Raw genomic sequence first — 23,211 nt, 5'->3', positions numbered from 1 at the left:
TTTATGACGACAAAAAGATAAAAGATTTATAAGGGACCGTGATTGGCGACTAGGGGGGTAAAGTTTCCCCCCGAATGATTTTTGCGGTCAAATCTCTTACTAGTTTTCAAACTTCATTTCTCCGTAAAATCTAAAATACAAGCACAAACAATATGAAAAATTGTATTCGGCCTAAAATTATGGTGATAAAACCAAATTTGAGCTTTAAAAGGTCGTATAATTAGGTTAGAAGAAATTTTCAAAACGAGGCTGTAAATCGAATTGGTGTATGGCCAAAACGTTCAGCAGGGAGGAGGCTCGGCAGGGAGGAGGCAAAACTCAAATCCAGTCGCGCAACTGTGCTTGGATAAGCCGAGAGGACAGCCGCTAGTGCTTGGACATAGCGGCTTGTGCTTGGACATAGCCAAGAACCATGTCACTGAAAGAAAGTTGTTAAGCATTGTTGTTAAGAAAGTTGTTAACGGAAAGAAAGTTGTTAAGTACTTCACTATTGACGATTGAACTAGAAAAGAAAAAGAGAACAACTGACAGATTCAAACGCATTTCAAACTGTTTATGCATGGAAATATACACAAAGTATGACAACCAAAAACATGTCAATTTAAAATCCAGCCAATGGGTGATTAATTTAAAAAATGTTCTTCCTTATCGATGCTATAAAGATTTTATATGCATTTTTTTGTCTTATTTCAAATATTTTCCCGCTGCCAACCATGGTGGCGGCTTTCAATAAACCATTGAGCAACAAAAACATTTCCCCCTCACTTGTAATGAAGTTTTCCCCGGCCCTTTCTATGGTATCAATGTTCTGATCTCAGCTGCCTGCTCAAACATTCAATGTACCAGGCTGCTCAACCCATTATCTCAATAAACATCGACCCTCGTCATGTTCAAATTGCAATAATTACTTGAAAAGAACATCTTAATAATTTAATAGAGTCCTCCCCCCACCCCCCCGTTGCAATTTTACGACTACATCCCTGCTAGAAATGTGGGAAAAATTTTTGTCGGTTTATTAAATGTTTATGACCATCCATCCCCCTCCCCCCACAATGAAGAGCCACATTCTTGCATTTGCATGAAATTGATTCTTTATAGAATTTCGAAGCATTTTGAAGCACCCTTCGAATGTGATACAAATAAACCTGTGTGATCTTTTCTCAATCCCCAGTCATATGGGGAGTGACTATAACTTGTGTGAAACCATTTAGACAGTGTCCGTGTGACCAAGCGACCACATCATCAAAACGTGCATTAAACGTAAGAAGAAGTTTCCTTCTGTTAAAGATATGTTCAAAAGCTGTTACCATCCGGCATCAGATAGAATCTGGCATCTTTATCCGGGGACATACTTTCTCTTCATAGTTACCAGCGTGAAACAAGTTTCCAGGTAGAAGAATCTTGTTGGTAAACTCCTTTCAATGACACTATAAACATAGAAAAACGCTTATAGCTTGATTCCTAAGTCAGCCCAAATATAGATAGATAGTGCATTTAGTTCCCAAAAGGGGCTTCATATCACTAGATTTACGCTGCATTCTTATAGAGCTATTTTTTGAAAATCACAAGTCTGTACCCAATTCCTGACATAGTAAGCAAAGCAGATAAGAGAAGAAGATTGGATCAATTGAAAATCTACCTGCGAATTCGGAGGTCGAGTGTTGTACGGGATAATCAGTGAGCGACGATTCTAGAAGATTTATGCTTGATTTAATTCCCTCTTGACTCAAAACAGCTGTGAATGTAGAATCGTCTAACTGATAAGCAACGTGCGGGAATACATTCAGGTTTATCTTAACGTAGCTTGCTCCATGGTAACCAATGCCATACAGCTCAGACTTAGCTGCGTCCCAGGCCTTAACGTACACCAAGTGGATGGGCAACGCTATAGAAAAGCAAAAACATAGATTTGTTTCTATCTAGCCTGAATCCGAACGTAGATTCATTACATCTACAAAATGTTTTATTTTGCAATTTGTAAAGGAAGGGAGACGGACAAAATGTGTAAAGAACTCTAGCAAAAAAAACAGACTAAAAAATACAATCAAATTGAAATTTCTACGACAAACGTGTCGATAATTTCTACGATAATTTTTTTTGTTTGAATATATTTGCAAAGGATGATCTGTTCATTTTTTAGCATGGCTTGATTTATATATAGGGAGACGTACCTTTTACAGAGCTTGCATATGTTCCGTTTTTGTAGAAACAGGATGACTTGAAGCTAAAAGTTAGGCAAATAGTGCAAAGTTTTAAAATAAGGCTGAAGAGGTAATCGTGTTACTCTGCCTATTTTGCAAAGTTGATGGAAGCAAGACTTAATAGGTAAGAAAAGTCTTTGTCTGTTCTGGGTAACCTTTTATGAAGTCGCTAGGGCAGCTGTAGAACAAACTATCAAGTCAAATGTTGTTGCTTTTAAAAAAACCTGGAAGATTCTAGTTTGAAACTTTTGCAAGTTAAGAACGTTGCGCAAGTATTTATCAAGCGATGTTACATTAAAGAAAACTACGAATCAAGTTTACTAAATTGAAGGTCGCAGAAGAAGGATGCGTTTTCCACAGAGAATTTGTTTAAGCGTATATCAACTGTTAATAAAGATGTACCCTTTGCTATCTAATTTGCTATGTTAAAAACGGAGCCAATTTATATAAACACTACACCAGTTTGTGCAGAAAATAATTTTGGGCTATCGAAAATCTAAGTAATTTTGACACCGCTTAACATTTAAATGTTACTGAAATACGACTATTTTAACGGGTCACTACTTACAAGGTCGATTTCCTGTTGCAAAAAAAGAATTCTCTGCTTCCTGAATATAGAATAACCTTGTTTCCCATTTGAAGGCGGCTGCTTGCTGGCACAGCTAACAAAAAAATGTTTTGCTCTTTATATCTAATCATTTGTTTGAGAGAAGGAATGAGAATAAAAGGCAACGATAAGAAACCTTTAAAAAAATAGTCATGGTGTTGTTTTTAGCTGATAAGATACTGTAAACTGTTTTGCAAAAAAAAAGCGTTTAAAGATCCTCATTCCTCCTACATCCTTTTTGAAAAAGGATAGAATATTGCATTGAATAAAGTGCTGTTTCTACATTTTTTCCATTCTAGGCAATTATACACAAATTGACACATGCATGAGAAATGTAGTTAATGTCATTTAGATTTTGTTCCTTGTAAAATACTGTTCTTCATTCCAACTTTCGCGTAGGTGCCGCTATAATGAGTCTAGCTAAAGTAAATATAATTCACGTCTAAGGACATTAAAGGAATGTTACTTGATTGCAATTTTGAACTCTTACCATCTACAAACTTAAACTTTGCATTTGAAGTACAAGACGTCGTCCTTGACAATATTTCTCCTTCCAATCCTGTTCCATCTGGTGATAAACAATATTGACTTCCCCAATAAGATCCTTTGAACAGACCAGAAGCTGTCATAAATAATGACATTGGCGAATCGCATTTTGAGGTTGACATCCCTAATTTGAGGTTTGAAGTATAGGTCGGACACTTGGATGTTGCGACGTGCTTTACACCCCCTCTCGCATCAAATGTGAAGACATCATTGCAGGCTGCTTTGAGCGTGACATAATCATCACCGTTAGCATATGACAAACATCTTCCAGACGCAATATGCTTGATGTAAAATTTATCTGAAATCGATGGAAAAATGTTTCGTCAAAAGTATTTTAAGACCAGAGCCAATCCCCCTTTCAAAGTTTCAAAGCAACAACGCAACCAGTAATTGTTAATGTTTTTTCTCACCGTTATCGAAATTGATTTCATCATAGAAACAATAGTTTGAAAACTGGCGAAGCAGAATGATGTATTTCTGTTTGTTAACTTTAAAAGATAGCTCTAGGTAAGGACACAAAGTTTGATTGAAGCAGAATGATATCGTAAAATTACATCATTATTGAAATCAATATGACAAATCTAAATTTCATGCACAGGATTCTACATGTATGTGTGAATGAAGAAAAGGCCAATGTAGCAGGCTGCTCGACGGGCTCCAAGGAGTTCTTGCGGCGAAAAGTCGATAAAAGATTAAGATGAAGCTCTGATGAAGCCCCGTTTGCTCTGATGAAGCCCCGTATGCCGGGGCGAAATATTAGCCTTTACTGATTTACGTGTATTTATTGTTGTTTATTCTTGGCGTATTGCGATGTTTCATATTTGCTTCATACTACGTGCACTTCGAACAGAAAATTTTGAAAGGTTTCTTGTCTACAGGATTATCTGTTCATGAAAAATGTTCCGTCAAAAATACGCCAAAGGGAGATAATCATATTTTTGAATGCTTCAGCATGTCCTCCTGTAAGCAAGTCATTTGATTGAGGGGTTACTATTGGTAAAAAGGATAAAAGGAAATGAATTGAATAATAAAAGTTAATCGATTAAAAAATTAATTTTCATTCAAGGCATATCCGTATCAAATAACTGAGGTTGTATTTCGATATTTACTTTCTTTATTGGATTTTTTATAATATTTACCTCTGTCCTCTCGAGCTCTAAATTTGTTGCTGATAATTTTCGTGAACTTGTTGATAGCGCCATTAGGTGAACAATCGGTTTTGTTGCAATATGACATCAAGAAATCAATTGTGCCATTGTATCTGTCTCTTTCTCCTAGTTCCAACTCACTTCCTTTGAACTTGATAGCAAACTTAAAATCTGGCTGGTCTGTGATACCAATTTTCGAGTACTAAAAGAATTTCAAAATGTTAATCTCAGACCTCCCAGCATTCGTTTGTAAATTTTTCTAAGAAATTTAGGGCTTTTTAAAGCCAAATTTTAGGACTTTTCTAGGACCCAACGATAATCATTTAGGACTTTTTAGGTTTTCTTATTTAACAAAATACGTTTTTGACATGGCAAAATTTGAAGATAACACGAAATAGCATGAAACGTTGCATAGCGGAAACTCTGAAGAGTTTTGGACGAAAAGAACACAAGTATGCAATGTTTCAGCTATTTTGTGCCTAAGGGCATTACCAAAAGGGAGGCAGGTATGGGGGCGCTTTGCCCACCAACACTCTATCCATCGGCACTTAAAAGGTCTTTTCCAGGGATAAAGAAGAAATCATTTTGTCACCCCGAAGTATAATTGTAACCTTCTTGCAAAAATTGTAACGTATTAACATTTCTGTAGCAGTTGAACTTTCAAAGTATGCCACTATGTATGAATTTTGCAATAGAAACGTATAAAAGCAGCATGTATTGAGACCACACCCTTTAAGAGTGAGACAAGTCATTTTGTCGGCAAAAATCATTTCTGTACCCCTTCGAAAAGATTTTTTTGCTTCGTCCCAGTTTATGCCATCTTCAGATTTTTTATTTACCCATCACATACACGCAATTTTTATAAGAAGCTAGGTTCGGGATTAGTATTCAGTTTCTTTACTTTTTGCTGATTTCAGTGCTGAGTTTCTAAAAGGTTTTTAAACACCAAAGTGCCAAAATCTACTTTCTAGATAGAAAAGAATACACATAAATACAGAGTAACGCAAGCTCTTCAATACTGAAAAGCACTTCTTCGAAAAACAAGCCAGGATAAGATAATGAAGTGAGAAGTAAAGAACACCGCGTACACCTCAAACAGTCGGCTATAAAGCGCTTTCGCCCCATATTAAGGATTAATAGTACAGCTAGACTAATTGAGCATTCAATGCTGACCTAGGGGACACAATTAGGCTGTCAGTGGCAATGCATGTGGGAGGTATTGTAAAAAGAAAAAGAAGTGCGCATGAGTCTTAGAGTCTAAAATAATGGAGTTATCCCGTTGCAAAAATTCCTTTCGATTTCGACCGTCCTGTGCTCTTACTCATTACAAAAATCTGGAAACATACGCCAGGCACCGCGCCCCAAAATAAATGTAGGGGGCTGAAAAGGGCGTGGCCAAAACTTTTTTAGGCCATGACCCTTAGAAAGTCAGAAAACGCCCCTTTTAGAAATTGCTTGGCTCTTTCCACTTTTTATTTATAAACAGTCCGATTTAAAGAAGATATCAGTTACTTCAACAATAGACATAATCAGCTTGAAAATAAGTTAAACACCAAGCTTACCAAGTTAGAAAATACAACATATCATGAAATTGAATAAAACACGAAGAAATTGAACAAAAAGGTTTCCCAGTCAAGAAGAACTGCTACTACTTAGGTTCCTTTTGAGTAAACCTCCCAAAGTTGCGCTTGAGAAAACTTTTCAAAAATTTAGCAAACCTATTCAAGTGATCTCATGTATTTTTCTGAACATAAAGTTGTCTGGGAACAGAAATCAGAGCTCTGGATGTACGAAAGACAAATAGATGATTTCAAGAATTGTCATACTGGATGTGGAGACTTTTTCAGAAAGGAGAAAGGTAATTTCAACAACAGAAGCTAATCAGTGACGCGGTGACCGTCCAATTCGTGGTCGTGGTCGTGTCAAATTCAAAACTGATAAAACCCTAGGACAAAATGATAAACACAAGTTTGTGAAAATTTTCAAAAAATTTTCTTGGTCCTTAACCTAGGTATGCTGTAGATGTGTTGGACGCAGATTAAGGCCATCCCTAGAAAGTTATACTTTATAAAGGCATAATGATAAAATAAATTTATGAACATTTCCTAGGATCTCCCTCGGGTCTAAATCTTGTTGCAAATATTTTAAATGAGTTTTCATCCATCATAGAAAATCAAGTAGGCAAAATTTTTCTTGCCCTGGTGGCAGTTTTTGTCAGACCCCTGAACTGTCTATTTGGCATAATGAAAGGAAAAACTTATGAGTATTGCCAAAGATCTTACTTCAGTCTGAATCAATGTTGAAAATATTTAGGTGAGTTTTCTGCCAACCTAGGACATAAAATTTGTAAAACATTTCTTCCCGCCAACAATGATGGTTTCCTTCATCAAAACCTTCAACTATCTTTTTGGAACAATTTTTGTGACTGCTTACAAATATTGCTGTGTAGATGTAGTTTTCTGCCGTCCCTAAAACGTTTCTGGTCGCCAACCATAGGAAATTTTAGGAAATTTAGGATTCTTTGTCAAATTTTAGGATTGTTTTATGATTTTCGAAAGAAATGGCTAAATTTTAGTATTTTTAGGAATTTAGGACCGGCTGAGAGGCCTGTCTGTGCATAATTTATTGTTACAATCGATTATAAAAAATTGTCGAAAGAATAAAAACAAATATTTTTAGAGCCCAATAATTGGATTACGTTAATAAAGCATAACAATTCCAACTTAATGAATGCTGTGAGCACCAAGCTGTAAAGTCTAACCGGTACGTACAATGCCTGCCAAAAGTACTTGGAACACCCATCAATTTACGCTGCATTTGATATCTTTCATTCCTTTCATGAAAAAAAATTGCTACTTCCGCCCCCTTCCCCCTAAAACAATGTTGATGATTTAGAGAAATATCATAAAAGAAGCGCAAAAGAAAGTGCTTCCTAAAATCCTAACCCGTTTGATAGTAAACCAACATTGTTCCATGGGGGAGAGGGGGATGATTGGTTTTGACCTTAGAAATTGATCAGTCAGTCAGTGTTCCAAGACTTTTGGCAGGCATTGTACCTGCCCACTGCGGTGAGAGGCAACAGTTTTATGCCACTCTTCGCCTTTCATAATGAGTCATTGTAGTTTTTATCTCTTTGTTTCAGATTATATTTTCTACGTTATGTGAATTAGAAAATAAAATGTAATGGACTTAAATATGTTTTGGTCACCATTGACCCTCTGTGATCTCTGCCAAGATTGTATCTATCATATGTCATACCTGCATGCTAGAAAGATACTTACTGTTATAATGATATCGTTTTGGCTCTGTTGAGTCGTGTACTGTAAGGAACCAGCTGAGTAAAGCGGTGCACTCGTGTAAGTTCCACTAATGTATTCTGCATAGGGTGGCAGGTAGAACCTGAGCTTAACATTGTAGGCATTGATGCGAGATAAACTTGTGTGTCGGACGGTTCCAATCAAATAAATGTCTTTTCTATAGAAATAAAATAACAACCAATTTATTGAAATTGTTTTCTTATAGCAGATTGAGCTCTCTACAAATCAATTCACTGCAATTGTTTGCCCTTAAAACAAATTTTGACTTTCATTTGATAAAGCACTTTTTAGCCATTTCATTTCTGCAATAAAATGATGTTAGAAAGTATTAATCTTTATGTTTGAAAATAGCACGAAATAGCATTTTGTCCAACAGTCTTCTGAGGATAAACGTTAAAATGTTATCACCAAGTTTGTGCAGATGAAATGTACTTCAGTATTCTATGTTTCCACTATTTTAGGGCATCTTGAAATTTGGCTTTACTAAACCGTATTTGGTTTAATATTTTTATATTGAAAGTGAAACAATACTAACCATAACACTGACCTCTTAATCTTATGTGTCAGTTGTTTATAACAGTTTTGCCAACAACCTTAAGAATTCTCCATCCATTGAATCAAAGCAAACAAGACATCTTACTAAAAATGTTCCATCATTTTTGGAAATGGTTAATGGTAAGAAATAGAAGATTTGCTTTGAAAATTATTAGCAGATAATCGAGATTAATTAAAACATTGATAATGAAAGGCAGAATGGATAGCTTGATTGAAAGGAATCTTAGGCTCACCCCGAGAAAGGTAGCCAATTGTATAATGGTTTAGCGGTATACGCGAGATAGGCGTTGTCCCCAGGTGACCTTTTGATTGTTGTCGCTTCTTCGCTAACCCAGACGTACTGATCGCCTACTTCTGCAGAGGCCCAGACCCAAAGAGTGTCAGCACTATCTGCACCAGGTTTGTCAACTGTCTATCAAACAATAAGAATATATTCGTTGATGTCATAAATACAAGATTGTCATAGATTTTGCAATTTAACATCATTTCAACATGCTAACATTTTTTTTTTCATTGTAATTTTTGTTGTAAACAAGAGTCTGAAATTCTTTAAAATGAAGCAAAATTTCATTCCAGCAATTTTTTGAGGATTCTTTCAGAATGTTGATGTTTTAGTTGAGACGTTCTTCATTCGGCCTATAGTTTTTAAGTCGAGAAGATGCTTAATAGCGTAGCATCTATGTATTCTACGCTTGCGGGGCAAGCGTAAAAATCTGCAGACAGATTCTAAAATTCTTGCAACACTTCAACCGGTAATAAATATGTTGTAGTAAGTCGATGCATAACATTTTCTGCGATAAACGGCTTCTCTTTCTGGCCATGAGCAGGATGCAGTAAACTCCTGTGCAGACATGCCAATTGGCTATTTCCCAGGTAAACAGATCGCTAAAAAGTTGTAAAATTCAAAAAATCTAAGCGCGAGCATTCTAAAATATTTGATAATCCACAATATTTTTCTGCATATAAGCTGCTTTTTGCGAAAATTGTTTGCGTGATACATCATTTCAAATCTAATTATTTGCATTTCTTTATTTTTGTGACTGTTAAAAAGAGAAAATTTTTCGTCAAAGTCTATTTGTCATTATCCGCATTCCGAAATTCAAGTCAAAAGACTTGCCAGTATAGTCAGAATTTACGGACCAGGGCATGCGGTAGACCTGAGCGCAAGCCTTTCCAAATAGTTGATGATTTGCAGGGACCAGCTTTCTGAAACAATTAAATATGAAAGCATCTTCAATTCTAACAACTCTAACAGCTCATTATTGTCATCCTCATTAACTATGAGGTTAGAAAATGACAAGAAATTTTTGCTCCTGTTCGCTTAGGTTGTTTACAATTTCGCAATGCGGAGAGCTCCTCCTTACGGAAATCCCCAGATGCATTATAGCATCAAAAATTCTTACATTAGGTTGGCATTAGGTGATGCCTTTTCTTGACGAATATGAATAGAAATAAGATATTCTGCGAAACGGTTTTAGCACTAGAAGTTATTCTGAAAAATTTTGCAAAACAATTGAGTTTTTTTAAAAACTTTTCGCATGGGTGATAATTTTCCCTTGACACCTCCACTTTCCATACTGTGTCGGAGGCTCTGATGCAAAGATTCAACTTTCCAACCTTTATTGATTAGAATAAGAGTACAAATAATTTTTCATTTTCAAAATCAAAATTTGTTATCACCATAATCATTAATTACCGCTTGTATTGTTAAAAAGCTGAAATTACGATTTAATTCATTCAACATAACCATATAGTATATGTTACCATATGCCTATGTTCTGCGCTCACGCTACGCCACAGAGGACAAAACAGTGTTGCTTTTAAAGCGACTTTTATAGCATAGTAATTACCTTCATTGATGCAATCAGTGATATTGTATTGTCTATGACAACTTCCTTGCCTGCCGTCACTCTTGAAACTGCAGAAAAGTTCTTGTAGATGACGTCATGCAAGCCGTCTTCTGCTGTAGATGAATTCTGCGTTGCTGCTGTCGCAAAGTCCGGTGCGTTGACGTTGGAGCCTTTGCTGAGAGTTCTCATTGAGATACCGGTCATTCCTGCATTAAAAAAAAACTATTTGTGATTTGGGGATATCACATTTTGTGGCCATTAGAAGCAAGACAGGACTTTCTTTGTCTTCAAGTTTTTAGAAAACTGTTGTCTAGTTTCAATTGACCTTTGGGAAACCAGCTCAAAAATCTTTCATCGATTTACATTATCACCCAAAAATCTAGTGATGGGCTTTGTTCATGTTACGCAGTCTCTTCCATTGATTCAATATCAGTGAACAGAGGAAACTAAAGTTTAGTTGAGGCAACAAACGTATTGCTGGATTTTTCTTCATTACGTCTTCACAGTGAATAAATGATTTCAAAAAGTGTAGAACCTGTCGAAGATACAATGTGCAAATTCAAGGTTATGGTAGGCAAATTAGTGAATTTTACCCGAAGAATGCCAAAAACTACAAAAATATTGATTTTGCTGCAATGCTTTCTACGAGGAGATCTGAATCCGAGGCGACTTTAAATCACTTGAAATTTCACACAAAGCTAAAATGTTCAAGTGAGCAGAAACTTTTCTCAAACTTAGTTGGCTTGAGAATTCGTACAGATTGAGCGAAAGGACGCAAGGGACTCTGGCACCGACAATCAACAGAGTTAATATTCGCCCGTTTTGTTAATCTCATGTTAACAAAAAGAGGACTGGTTTTTAAACATCATCAAATCTCGCCTCGGTTGACGAAGCTCAACTAGGGCTATGATTATGAAAGAGGGCTCTTAAGTCATTTAAAACTAGCCATATATATTTTTCCTAAATAAAATAAGCGGAGTAATCTATTTTTACCAGCATGCCCATCAGCAAAGGGGCCATTAATTGAGATGACGGTGCTTGCTGCTTGATTCGAGCCAACTGCCATCGTGATATCATATTCGGAGACATGTTGTACCAAAAGATTACTCAGTGAGCTCTTTGGAATGAATTTGAATATTGGATCTAAGAGAAAAAGTGATTGGATGTTAGCTACGATTCTTCAAGCAAGTTTTTGAGCAAGGGCCTAGGACAGGATTTTCAACTGCTTAATTTGAGAACTTCTGTCAAATAAAGTATAGAATATTGATAAGATTATGTATAACTTATAATGTTATCCATGTATTTCATGAAAGTGATTTCCAACTAAAGCTACAATAGAGAAATTAGCAAATAACTGACGGCAGGAAAATTTTGCAACGCACATTAAAATGAAACGGACCAATGAAAAACATTTGGCATTCTGAAGAAGTGCAATGAATAACTTACCCGAAGAGAATGCTCTCTCGACAATCACAAGGACCTGCAATCAATAAAAGACCTAAGAATCATTGAAAAGAAATTTAAAAGTTATCAAAAAATCTTTTCTGAGGTGTTTCTTTCGGTGCTATGATTGCTTTGAAGCTAAAACCGGCTGTGGCAGAAGGTAATGAGGCATTGGAAAAATAGAATGCTAAAAAGGTCTTCGACATATTGTTGTGGCAAGGGCAAACATTTTCCAACTTTCTTCAACCGGCAGATACAAAAGGTGTCTCTACAAGTCCCGAAAAACTGCCTGAAACTATTTTCAGGTTGTTGCTATCCAGAAAATATATTGATTAAATAAGTGAAAGCATTTGGTCTTGAATATTTTTGCCCTCGTGTACTTCTTCTAAATGAAGCTTACATGCCACATCGTGTTTGATAATATTTGTAAAAAAAATTGCAAGTTTCCATTTCTGCAGAAATAAAATCAAAATGGTTCTTAACAAGTACTGAAGAAAAGCTTAGCCTATTGTTTGCTTAGGTATACTGATAAAGTTTGCTGATTAAGTTCCAAAGCTTAGATTTAGACCCACAATTGGTGCAGTCTTTTGTATTTTGGCTCTAAAGTTTTTGCATTGCTCTATCTTAGTTTTGTAATTGATCAAAACTAACGAAAAGATCACTTTCTTGTCTTCGTACAATTTTAAGCTGTCCCATATGCTAAAAAACCTACGATTTTAAGCAGGCAATCTTAGGATGAACATGCTTGTAAATCATAATTCAAGACTTCTATGATGATCATTCTGCAACCTGGTACCGAACAAGAGCAACCGCTCGAATTCTGCTAATGTGACAACAAATATAATGAAACAAAGAATTAAGTAAAACCGCAATTCAGCATACCATTAATAGGCCAATGGTGGACATCTTTAAGACTTGATTTATCATCACAAATGTTATTAAAGCTACTAGCAAGAAAACGCGTCTTCTAAGAGATGATAAGTTTCAAAACAGCCTTTCAATTGTGAAAGGAACCATGAATTCGGGCTGGTGTTTGCACTCTGACGTTAACCTCATAAGTAATTCCTATTCTGTCACTAGGCTCTACATTTATAGAAACCAAACCGTTTCTAGGAGAATTCTGAAAAGTTATGCGGGTGGATATAGTCATCACTGAATAGTGGATTATCGATTCTTGCCTATTGGAGGCATAAATAATTGGCCAATGGCTTCAAAGGAACGTGCTCATTATCAAGATCCTGATTAGCTCCACGCAGAGTCGAAAATCAATAGTTTTTCTGGCTACAAGAATCGATAGCAAATGGAAATATTATGCATTCTTGGTTTGTAGCCCTGTGCGTATGCGACACCCTGATTGACTGGGATGTCCTGCTTTACCAGAGCTGCAGTTAGCTAAGTCCCATAAAGACTGGACTCTATTGAATGCGTAAAACAACCTGAAATTCTCTAGCATTTCTGATATTTCAGAAAACACATATACAAACGGGTTTCTAAAGCAGAAAAACAAAATTAATAAATGCTGGCATATCATCTTAAGCGTGCAGAATCTAATAATAATATTATCTAACAAGTAAAATTCCATTAACTGCTAGGATGATTTTACAAGTAGACAAGAAACGGTTTTAAAATTCAAATCTAACATATCAAATATGTTATTCAGTCGCAATTAATCAAACAAATGTACTTGTTCTAAGACTTCCCAAGCTTTTTTTTGGTAATAATGCAGAAAACATTGTTGCTTAGTAGTTTGATCCGATCTCAATATAAAGCAAATTGTAAATGAAAAAATTTATACAGGCACAACTCTTGGTAAGGCAAAATGCAGACCAATAAATCACGGAAAAGTACGAATTATGGCCATGCATTCATTTTTTTCTTTTTTTTAAAGGAGATTTCAAACACAATGACGAGTTCAACTTGAATGCAAAATGAAACAAGCAAAAAAGATGCAAATATCAGCTTCTCTGGATCAAATAGTTCGTTACATGTCATTGTTTTTCACAGTCTCCCTCGCAGAGCCAGAGTTGGTTACAATGACGAGCCGCATTCTTGCATTTGCATGAAATTGATTCTTTACAGGCTTTCGAAGCATCTTGAAGCACCTGAAGCACCTTTCGAATGTGATACAAATAAACCTGTGTGAACTTTTCTCAATCCCCAGTCATATGAGGAGTGACTATAACTTGTGTGAAACCATTTAGACAGTGTCCGTGTGACCAAGTGACCACATCATCAAAACGTGCATTAAACGTAAGAAGAAGTTTCCTTCTGTTAAAGATATGTTCAAAAGCTGTTACCATCCGGCATCAGATAGAATCTGGCATCTTTATCCGGGGACATACTTTCTCTTCATTGTTACCAGCGTGAAACAAGTTTCCAGGTAGAAGAATCTTGTTGGTAAACTCCTTTCAATGACACTATAAACATAGAAAAACGCTTATAGCTTGATTCCTAAGTCAGCCCAAATATAGATAGATAGTGCATTTAGTTCCCAAAAGGGGCTTCATATTACTAGATTTACGCTGCATTCTTATAGAGCTATTTTTTGAAAATCACAAGTCTGTACCCAATTCCTGACAGAGTAAGCAAAGCAGATAAGAGAAGAAGATTGGATCAATTGAAAATCTACCTGCGAATTCGGAGGTCGAGTGTTGTACGGGATAATCAGTGAGCGACGATTCTAGAAGATTTATGCTTGATTTAATTCCCTCTTGACTCAAAACAGCTGTGAATGTAGAATCGTCTAACTGATAAGCAACGTGCGGGAATACATTCAGGTTTATCTTAACGTAGCTTGCTCCATGGTAACCAATGCCATACAGCTCAGACTTAGCTGCGTCCCAGGCCTTAACGTACACCAAGTGGATGGGCAACGCTATAGAAAAGCAAAAACATAGATTTGTTTCTATCTAGCCTGAATCCGAACGTAGATTCATTACATCTACAAAATGTTTTATTTTGCAATTTGTAAAGGAAGGGAGATGGACAAAATGTGTAAAGAACTCTAGCAAAAAAAACAGACTAAAAAATACAATCAAATTGAAATTTCTACGACAAACGTGTCAAAAGTGTAGGCCTTTACAAGATTCAACATGAAATTTCTAGCTCGACCTTTCTTTCTATTTATAATAAGATAATTTTTTTTGTTTGAATATATTTGCAAAGGATGATCTGTTCATTTTTTAGCATGGCTTGATTTATATATAGGGAGACGTACCTTTTACAGAGCTTGCATATGTTCCGTTTTTGTAGAAACAGGATGACTTGAAGCTAAAAGTTAGGCAAATAGCGCAAAGTTTTAAAATAAGGCTGAAGAGGTAATCGTGATACAATGAAACCACTATGCGTATTTTGCAAAGTTGATGGAAGTAAGTCTTAACCTCTTATACAGTCACTAGAGCAGGTCTCCAACGAAGGATTAAGTCAAACATTGTTGCTTTTAGATGACCTGGAATATTCTAGTGTGTATCTTTTGCAAGTTAAGAACGTTGCGCAAGTATTTATCAAGCGATGTTACATTAAAGAAAACTACGAATCAAGTTTACTAAATTGAAGGTCGCAGAAGAAGGATGCGTTTTCCACAGAGAATTTGTTTAAGCGTATATCAACTGTTAATAAAGATGTACCCTTTGCTATCAAATTTGCTATGTTAAAAATGGAGCCAATTTATATAAACACTACACCAGTTTGTGCAGAAAATAATTTTGGGCTATCGAAAATCTAAGTAATTTTGACACCGCTTAACATTTAAATGTTACTGAAATACGACTATTGTAGTGAGTCATTACTTACAAGTTCGATTGCCTGTTACAAAAAAAGAATTCGCTGCTTCCTGAGTGTAAGATAACCTTGTTTCCCATTTGAAGACGGCTGCTTGCTGGCACAGCTAATAAAAGAAATTGTTCTTCCCAATAACTCATTCAATGCGCGAGACGAGGAATGAAAAAGAAGGCAACGATAAAAAACCCTCAAAAATTACCATTGTTGTTAGACATGGTTTTGCAATAAACGTTTGAAACTTTTCGTTCCTTACACATGCGCTTTAATCGAAAAGTACAGGATATTGAGTTTAATAGAGTTTTCTTACTATATATCTTTCATTCTAGACAATCATAATAACTACCAAATTGTGCATGCATACTAAAAGAAGCTAATATCGATAATGTTTTGTTCATGGTAAATGTTATTTTTCATTTAAACTTTAGCACTTGTTCCATTTTAGTGGGTCTTGCCAAGGTTAAAGATTCAGAGACGCAGAAAGCGTTTGGAGAGTGGGGGGGGGGGGGGATTGATTTGAACAGAAAATGATCTTTTGCCTGACAATTCATTCATAGAGGCTAATAGATAAATCTTTGTGGGCTTTATAACATCTGGAAGTAGCATCTTTACACCTCGTGCCGCATTTAGGTGCCCAGCAAAATAAACGTTATTGCTGACTTTGTCAAATTTCAGATAATTCATAAGCTTCCATTGTGATCTTGAAGCAAGCAAGACGAACTTGTCACCAGGGCCGTGGTAGAAGTTCCCGATGCCCAGGGGCAAAACTGAAAGAAGAGAGTTTATGCCACTACGTCCTTTAGATTATTTCAGAATATTTCTTGCAGTCATTTTCTTGCAATCGTTTGAATAATTTCGTTTGAATACATTGAAGTAATTTCATTCTTATTATGTAATTTATCACTAAAAGATCCTCTACCTGCAGGGGCCTGAAGGCAATTTGCTCCCTTGCCACCACCACCCCCATCTCAGTGGCTCTGCCTGTGACAGCGGTAATGTGCCCGTAACGAAAAGCTTCATCAACCTTTTGTTGACTGTCAGGTTTGTGAGATCATCTATCTAAACTTCGATACAAGTGAGCCCGGCCCCATATCTCTTCAAAATCCATTGCAGACAGAGACAGGCAAAGGGAAGGGTAGTCTTGGCAGGAAAACAAAGGATGTGAAAAGGCTCTAATTGCTCTATAACAAATTAAAAGAAGGGCGCTCTCTGTGCTTTTGCAAAGGCACAAAGTAAAGTGCACGCTTTAAAGTTTTTAGGGAACTTTTTCGAAAGATGTTAAAAGTTGGGTGTGCCAAATGCCCTTCGGCTCCTACGTCTTGAAAAGATAACTTTGATGAAAGTATATTGAAAGACTGTAAATTGCTTGACAAAATGAATTCTTACCATCAACAAACATGAACTTAGCATTTGAAGGAAAAGACGACTCCTTCGATAAAGTCTCTCCTTCTTGACCTGTTCCATTTGGTGATAAAAAATATTGACTTCCCCAATAAGCTCCTTGGAACAGACCAGAAGCTGTCATAAATAATGACATTGGCGAATCGCATTTTGAGGTTGACATCCCTAATTTGAGGTTTGAAGTATAGGTCGGACACTTAGATGTTGCGACGTGCTTTACACCCCCTCTCGCATCAAAAGTGAAGACATCATTGCAGGCTGCTTTGAGCGTGACATATTCATCACCGTTAGCATATGACAAACATCTTCCAGACGCAATATGCTTGATGTAAAATTTATCTGAAATCGATGGAAAAATGTTTCGTCAGAAGTGTTTTAAGGCCAGAGCCAAAGTTACAATGGAACAACACAACAGGTACTTATTAATGTTTCATCCCACCACAATCGACCAATCATAAAAGTTTGAAAACTGGCTAATCATTTCGATTTCTGTTAGATCTAGTAATTGTTGGGTAGACGAACAAACGAATCTTCAAGTGGGTGAAGCAGTCCTGGAGACAGAGAGCCTACGTGACAATAACTTCGTACTATGCGCATGCTCTTTGACTCCAGGACAGAGGACTGCCTCAATCATAAAACAACATTCTTTTCGATCGAAATGACAAATCTAAACTTCATGGTCAGGAGCCTGCCTGCTCTTTGAACAGCACGTTTTGAGAGGTTCGGTGTTACAAGATGATTTGCTTATGAAGAATAAAGAAAAACTATGTTTTTTCCTATTTCTTTTAGATCAACAAAAAATTTATTTGATTTAAATAAATTTAACTATTAGTTTCCTTTTAGCAATATTTAAAATCATATTTTTGCATATTTTAGCATGGCCTCCCGTAAACCAGTCATTTATTTTCCCAGGGTTGAAAAGGATGAAAGAAAATTAATTGAATAATAAAAGTTAATCGATTAAAAAATTAATTTTCATTCAAGGCATATCCGTATCAAATAACTGAGGTTGTATTTCGATATTTACTTTCTTTATTGGTTTTTTTATAATATTTACCTCTGTCCTCTTGAGCTCTAAATTTGTTGCTGATAATTTTTGTGAACTTGTTGATAGCGCCATTAGGTGAACAATCGGTTTTGTTGCAATATGACATTAAGAATTCAATTGTCCCATTGTATCTGTCTCTTTCTCCTAGTTCCAACTCACTTCCTTTGAACTTGATAGCAAACTGAAAATCTGGCTGGTCTGTGATACCAATTTTCGAATACTAAGAAGATTTCAAAATGTTGATCTGTGCATAAGTTATTGTTACAATTGATTATAAAAAATTGTCGAAATGGCTAACGTGAATAAAAACAAATATTTTCAGAGCCCAACAATTAGATTACGTTAATAAAGCATAACAATTCCAACTTAATAAATGCTGTGAGTCCAAGCTGTGAACTCTTACCAGTACGTACCTGCCCACTGTGGTGAGAGGCAACAGTTTTGTGCCACTCTTTGCTTTTTATAATGCGACATGTAGTTTTTATCTCTTTGTTTCAGATTATTTTTCCTACTCTATATGGTTTAGAAAACAAAATGAAATGGACTTAGATATGTTTTTGTCATATTTGACCCTCTGTGATCTCTGCCAAGATTGTATCTATCATATGTCATACCTGTGTTGTGTGCTAGAAAAATACGATACTCACACTTATAACGATTTCATTTTGGCTCTGTTGAGTCGTGTACTGTAAGGAACCAGCTGAGTAAAGCGGTGCACTCGTGTAAGTTCCACTAATGTATTCTGCATAGGGTGGCAGGTAGAACCTGAGCTTAACATTGTAGGCATTGATGCGAGATAAACTTGTGTGTCGGACGGTTCCAATCAAATAAACGTCTTTTCTATAGAAATAAAATAACAACCAATTTTTTTGAAATTGTTTTCTTATAGCAGATTGATCTCTCTACAAATCAATTCACTGCAATTGTTTGCCCTTAAAACAAATTTTGACTTTCATTTGATAAAGCACTTTTTAGCCATTTCATTTCTGCAATAAAATGATGTTAGAAAGTATTAATCTTTATGTTTGAAAATAGCACGATATAGCATTTTGTCCAACAGTCTACTGAGAAAAAACGTAGAATAGTTACTTGAAACTATGTCAAAATGTTGTCATCAGGTGTGTGTAGACAAAATGTACTTCAGTATTTGTTTCCGCTATTTTGGGGCATCTTCTAATTTGGCGGTACCGAAAACTGACATGGTTAAGCTTTCATATTTAAAATAAAGTGCTATTGGTCATAACAATATCTGAAACTTATGTTTCAGTTGTTTACAACAGTTTGCCAAAAACCTTAAGAATTCTCCATCCATTGAATCAAAGCAAACAAGACATCTTACTAAAAATGTTCCATCATTTTTGGAAATGGTTAATGGTAAAAAATAGAAGATTTGCTTTGAAAATTATTAGCAGATATTCGAGATTAATTAAAACATTGATAATGAAAGGCAGAATGGATAGCTTGATTGAAAGGAATCTTAGGCTCACCCCGAGAAAGGTAGCCAATTGTATAATGGTTCAGCGGTATACGCGAGATAGGCGTTGTCCCCAGGTGACCTTTTGATTGTTGTCGCTTCTTCGCTAACCCAGACGTACTGATCGCCTACTTCTGCAGAGGCCCAGACCCAAAGAGTGTCAGCACTATCTGCACCAGGTTTGTCAACTGTCTATCAAACAATAAGAACATATTCATTGATGTCATAAATACAAGATTGTCATAGATTTTGCAATTAAACATCATTTCAACATGCTAACATATTCTTTTTCATTGTAATTTTTTTTGCAAACAAGAGTCTGAAATTCTTTAAAATGAAGCAAAATTTCATTCCAGCAATTTTTTGAGGATTCTTTCAGAATGTTGATGTTTTAGTTGAGACGTTCTTCATTCGGCTTATGGTTGGTAAGTCGAGAAGATGCATGTGACAAAACAGTGTTGCTGTTAAAGCGACTTTTATAGCATAGTAATTACCTTCATTGATGCAATCAGTGATATTGTATTGTCTATGACAACTTCCCCGCTCGCTATCGCTCTTGAAACTGCAGAAAAGTTCTTGTAGATGACGTCATGCAAGCCGTCTTCTGCTGTAGATGAATTCTGCGTTGCTGCTGTCGCAAAGTCCGGTGCGTTGACGTTGGAGCCTTTGCTGAGAGTTTTCATTGAGATACCGGTCATTCCTGCATTTAAAAAAAAACTTGTGTGATTTGGGAATGTCACATTTTGAGGCCACTAGAAGCAAGACAGAAACATCTTTGTCATTAAATTTGAAAAACGATTATCCATTTTGAGCTGAATTTTGAAGAAACAAGTTATGAAATATTTATATGGCAACCAAATAATTCCAGTGGTTGGTTTTCTTCATTGTACGCGGTCACTTTGACAAGTAGAGTTAAGTTGAGGTAACAAACGTATTGTTACCTTTTTCTTCTTAACATCCTCACTCTTCATCCAAAACCTTTTCAAGAACTCTTTATTGCGAGAGCAGGACTATATTCATGATTATGGTGTACAAATTAATGAATTCCACCCGAATGATGCCAAAAACTACAAGAACATTGATTCTTTGTTGCAATGCTTTGCACGAGGAGATCTCAATCTCAATGCCCCCCCCCCCCCTCCCTCTCTCTCTCTCTCTCTCTCTCTCTCTCTCTCTCTCTCTCTCTCTCTCTCTCTCTCTCTCTCTCTCTCTCTCTCTCTCTCTCTCTCTCTCTCTCTTTCTCTCTACCAACGCCTCTCAAGCGTCCCTGGTTGGGAACTCGTGCAGATTAAATGAAGGGATGCAAAGTACTGTGAGGCTGACAATCAGCAGTGTTTCAAATCACTCGATTTGTAAATATCATGTTAAGAAAATTAAAGCCTGTTTTTCTATTTTTTTTCATTTTCGAATTACCAGCATGCCCATCAGCAAAGGGGCCATTAACTGAGATGACGGTGCTTGCTGCTTGATTCGAGCCAACTGCCATCGTGATATCATATTCGGAGACATGTTGTACCAAAAGATCACTCAGTGAGCTCTTTGGAATAAATTTGAATATTGGATCTAAGAGAAAAAGTGATTGGATGTTAGCTACGATTCTTCAAGCAAGTTTTTGAGCAAGGGCCTAGGACAGGATTTTCAACTGCTTATTTTGAGTACTTTTACCAAATATAATATATAAAATTAGTTATTTATAATTTATATAATGACCTTGAAAAAAGCAAACATTTAGTAAACTAAAGCTTTTTGTCTGACACTCTTCAGATTTTAAAACGTCAGAACATAGACCGAAAATTCTACGCTAGGAAATATATATACCCAGTTGTGGATCGAAATAGGCCAATCAGAAACACGAGCACATGACTGTTGAGGTTGACCAATCAGTGCTGCTTGCCTATTGAGAATGTTACAAATGAAGTCCTAAGGTGAAAACAAACTCCTTTGGTCTAAACAGTTGCGGTTTTTTCGTGCTTATGTAGATAGATTCCAAAACTGCTAGATGGAACGATGATCGGTCTTTTCCAATAATCCTAAACATGTGATTTCGAAATTAGCAAATAACTAATGGCAGGAAAATTTTGTAGCACACTTGAAAATGAAACGGACCAATGAAAAACATTTAGCATTCTGAAGAAGTGCGATGAATAACTTACCCGTAGAGAATGCTCTCTCGACAATCACAAGAACCTGCAGTCAATAAAAGCATTTAGATTTTTGAAAATAATGAAAAGAAAACCGTAAGGAAACCTGTGCTAAAGTGTTTCCCTATGTGCTATGATTGCTGAGGATTCAAACCAGCTGCGGCAAAAAGAAAAGGCACAAAGGAAAAATAGAATGTTTAAAAGGTCTTTGACATATTGTTGTCACAAGGGCAAGAATTCTCCAACTTTCTGCCTGCGGCAAATACAAAAGGTGCCACTTGAAGTCCAGAGAAGCTGCCTGAAATCATCTCTACATTTTTGCCACCCAGAAAGTATATTAATTCCATATAATAAATTAAAGCATGTTTTTAATGAATGTTTTTGCCCCCATTTGGTCCTTCTAAATGAAGCTTGAATGCCACATCGTGTTTTATAATATTTTCAAAGAAATTGAAGTTCCAGTATTTGCAGAAATAAAATCAAAATGGTTCTGAACAAGTATCAAAGAAAACGTTAGTCTGTCGTTTGCTTAGGTATACTGATAAAGTTTGCAGATTAAGTTCCAAAGCTTAGATTTAGATTCACAATTGGTTCAGTTGTTTGTAGGCTCTAGTTTTCTTTTATTACTCAATCTTAGTTTTGTAATTGATCAAGAATAACGAAAAGATTATTTTCTTTTCTTCATGCAATTTAAAATTGTCCCATTCTTATGGATCATAATGCATCATACTTATGATGATCATACTGCAACTTGGTCTCGAGCACGATTTTTCGTTCAAATTCAGCTAATGTAACATCAAATATAAGCTAATGAAACTAATATTTAAGGAAAATCCAATCCAGCATACCATTAATAGGCCGAAGGTGGTCAACTTTAAGACTTGGCATGCCATTGCAAATGTCCTTTCCGAAGCAGGCAGTGAAATTCGTCCTTCAAGAAGTGATATATGTTTAAATAGCCTTTTAGTTGTGAATGGAACAATTAATTTTGGCTGGTGTTTTCACTCTGACATCTGCCTCAAAAATTATTTCTATTCATTCACTGTTCCAATATCTATAGAAACAAAACCGTTTCTATGACAAATCTGAAAAGTTATGCAGGTGGACATAGTCATTGCAGAATAGCAAAAAAATTAATTATTGCCGGTTGGAAACGAAAATTGTTGGTCATCAGCTTAAAGGAACCGTCTATTATCACGTTGCTAGTTAGCTCAACGCAGAATTCAAATATATAGTTTTCTCACGTTCCTGTACTGATACTTAACCAAATTTAAAGATTCAAGCATTCTTGGTTAGCGACCCTGTGTGTATGCGTGTGCGTGTCCTTTAGTGACTGGAATGCAGTTCTTTTTCCAAAATTAGAATTTGCTAAATCCAGTTAAGACTGAATTCTGTTAAACGTTTTTTCTAGCATTTCTAGTATTTTACCAAACACTTACACAACCGGGATATTTATACTAACTTTGGGCGTCCAATACCTGCTTATTCAAAGTTATATTGGGACGATAAGAATATTCAAGCTGTAAGGATGTCTTAAAAGCCCTAACCAGAAAGATCCTTAACTTATCCCTCCATAAAAAGCGCATTGAAGGCTTTATAACTCATACAAAAAACTTTCTAATCAGTTAGATATCTCTTCACGCTTCACATTTTATGATGCACTGGTGTATTTGGATGTTCCATGACAGATGTCTGAATGCTAA

The 23,211-nt window shown here is 36.1% G+C and overlaps 1 protein-coding gene across 3 annotated transcripts; it reads right to left on the bottom strand.

The window, feature by feature from the left end:
- Positions 1-233: 233 nt before the first annotated feature.
- Positions 234-22,508, bottom strand: LOC135692697 (uncharacterized). Of its 3 annotated transcripts, XR_010516885.2 has the most exons (14): positions 22,357-22,506; positions 21,521-21,554; positions 20,781-20,930; positions 19,862-20,067; positions 19,381-19,559; positions 18,541-18,733; positions 17,903-18,113; positions 16,831-17,184; positions 15,460-15,553; positions 14,885-14,937; positions 14,297-14,542; positions 12,550-14,084; positions 11,671-11,704; positions 11,262-11,367 (listed from the first exon to the last, which is right to left on the bottom strand). XR_010516885.2 is itself a non-coding variant. In XM_065210946.2 (12 exons), exons 1-12 carry the CDS (start codon positions 12,592-12,594, stop codon positions 1,366-1,368), a joined length of 1,827 nt encoding a protein of 608 aa, XP_065067018.2. In that variant the 5' UTR covers positions 12,595-14,027; the 3' UTR covers positions 234-1,365. The 3 variants fall into 3 exon arrangements, 2 of the variants coding, with proteins under 2 accessions (XP_065067018.2, XP_088968342.1); XM_065210946.2 differs by lacking the exons at positions 14,297-14,542; positions 14,885-14,937; positions 15,460-15,553; ... (6 more) ...; positions 21,521-21,554; positions 22,357-22,506 and adding exons at positions 234-1,427; positions 1,640-1,885; positions 2,172-2,224; ... (4 more) ...; positions 8,608-8,786; positions 10,225-10,430 and having other exon boundaries at positions 11,218-11,367; positions 12,550-14,027; XM_089112216.1 differs by lacking the exons at positions 11,262-11,367; positions 11,671-11,704; positions 12,550-14,084; ... (3 more) ...; positions 16,831-17,184; positions 17,903-18,113 and adding exons at positions 246-1,427; positions 1,640-1,885; positions 2,172-2,224; ... (1 more) ...; positions 3,299-3,652; positions 4,494-4,704 and having other exon boundaries at positions 22,357-22,508.
- Between the last annotated feature and the right edge of the window lie 703 nt (positions 22,509-23,211).

Source organism: Rhopilema esculentum, chromosome 3 (assembly GCF_057945365.1).
Source record: "Rhopilema esculentum isolate cy_ngs chromosome 3, ASM5794536v1, whole genome shotgun sequence".
Taxonomy (NCBI): domain Eukaryota; kingdom Metazoa; phylum Cnidaria; class Scyphozoa; order Rhizostomeae; family Rhizostomatidae; genus Rhopilema; species Rhopilema esculentum.
This window is presented reverse-complemented; position numbering and strand designations above follow the sequence as displayed.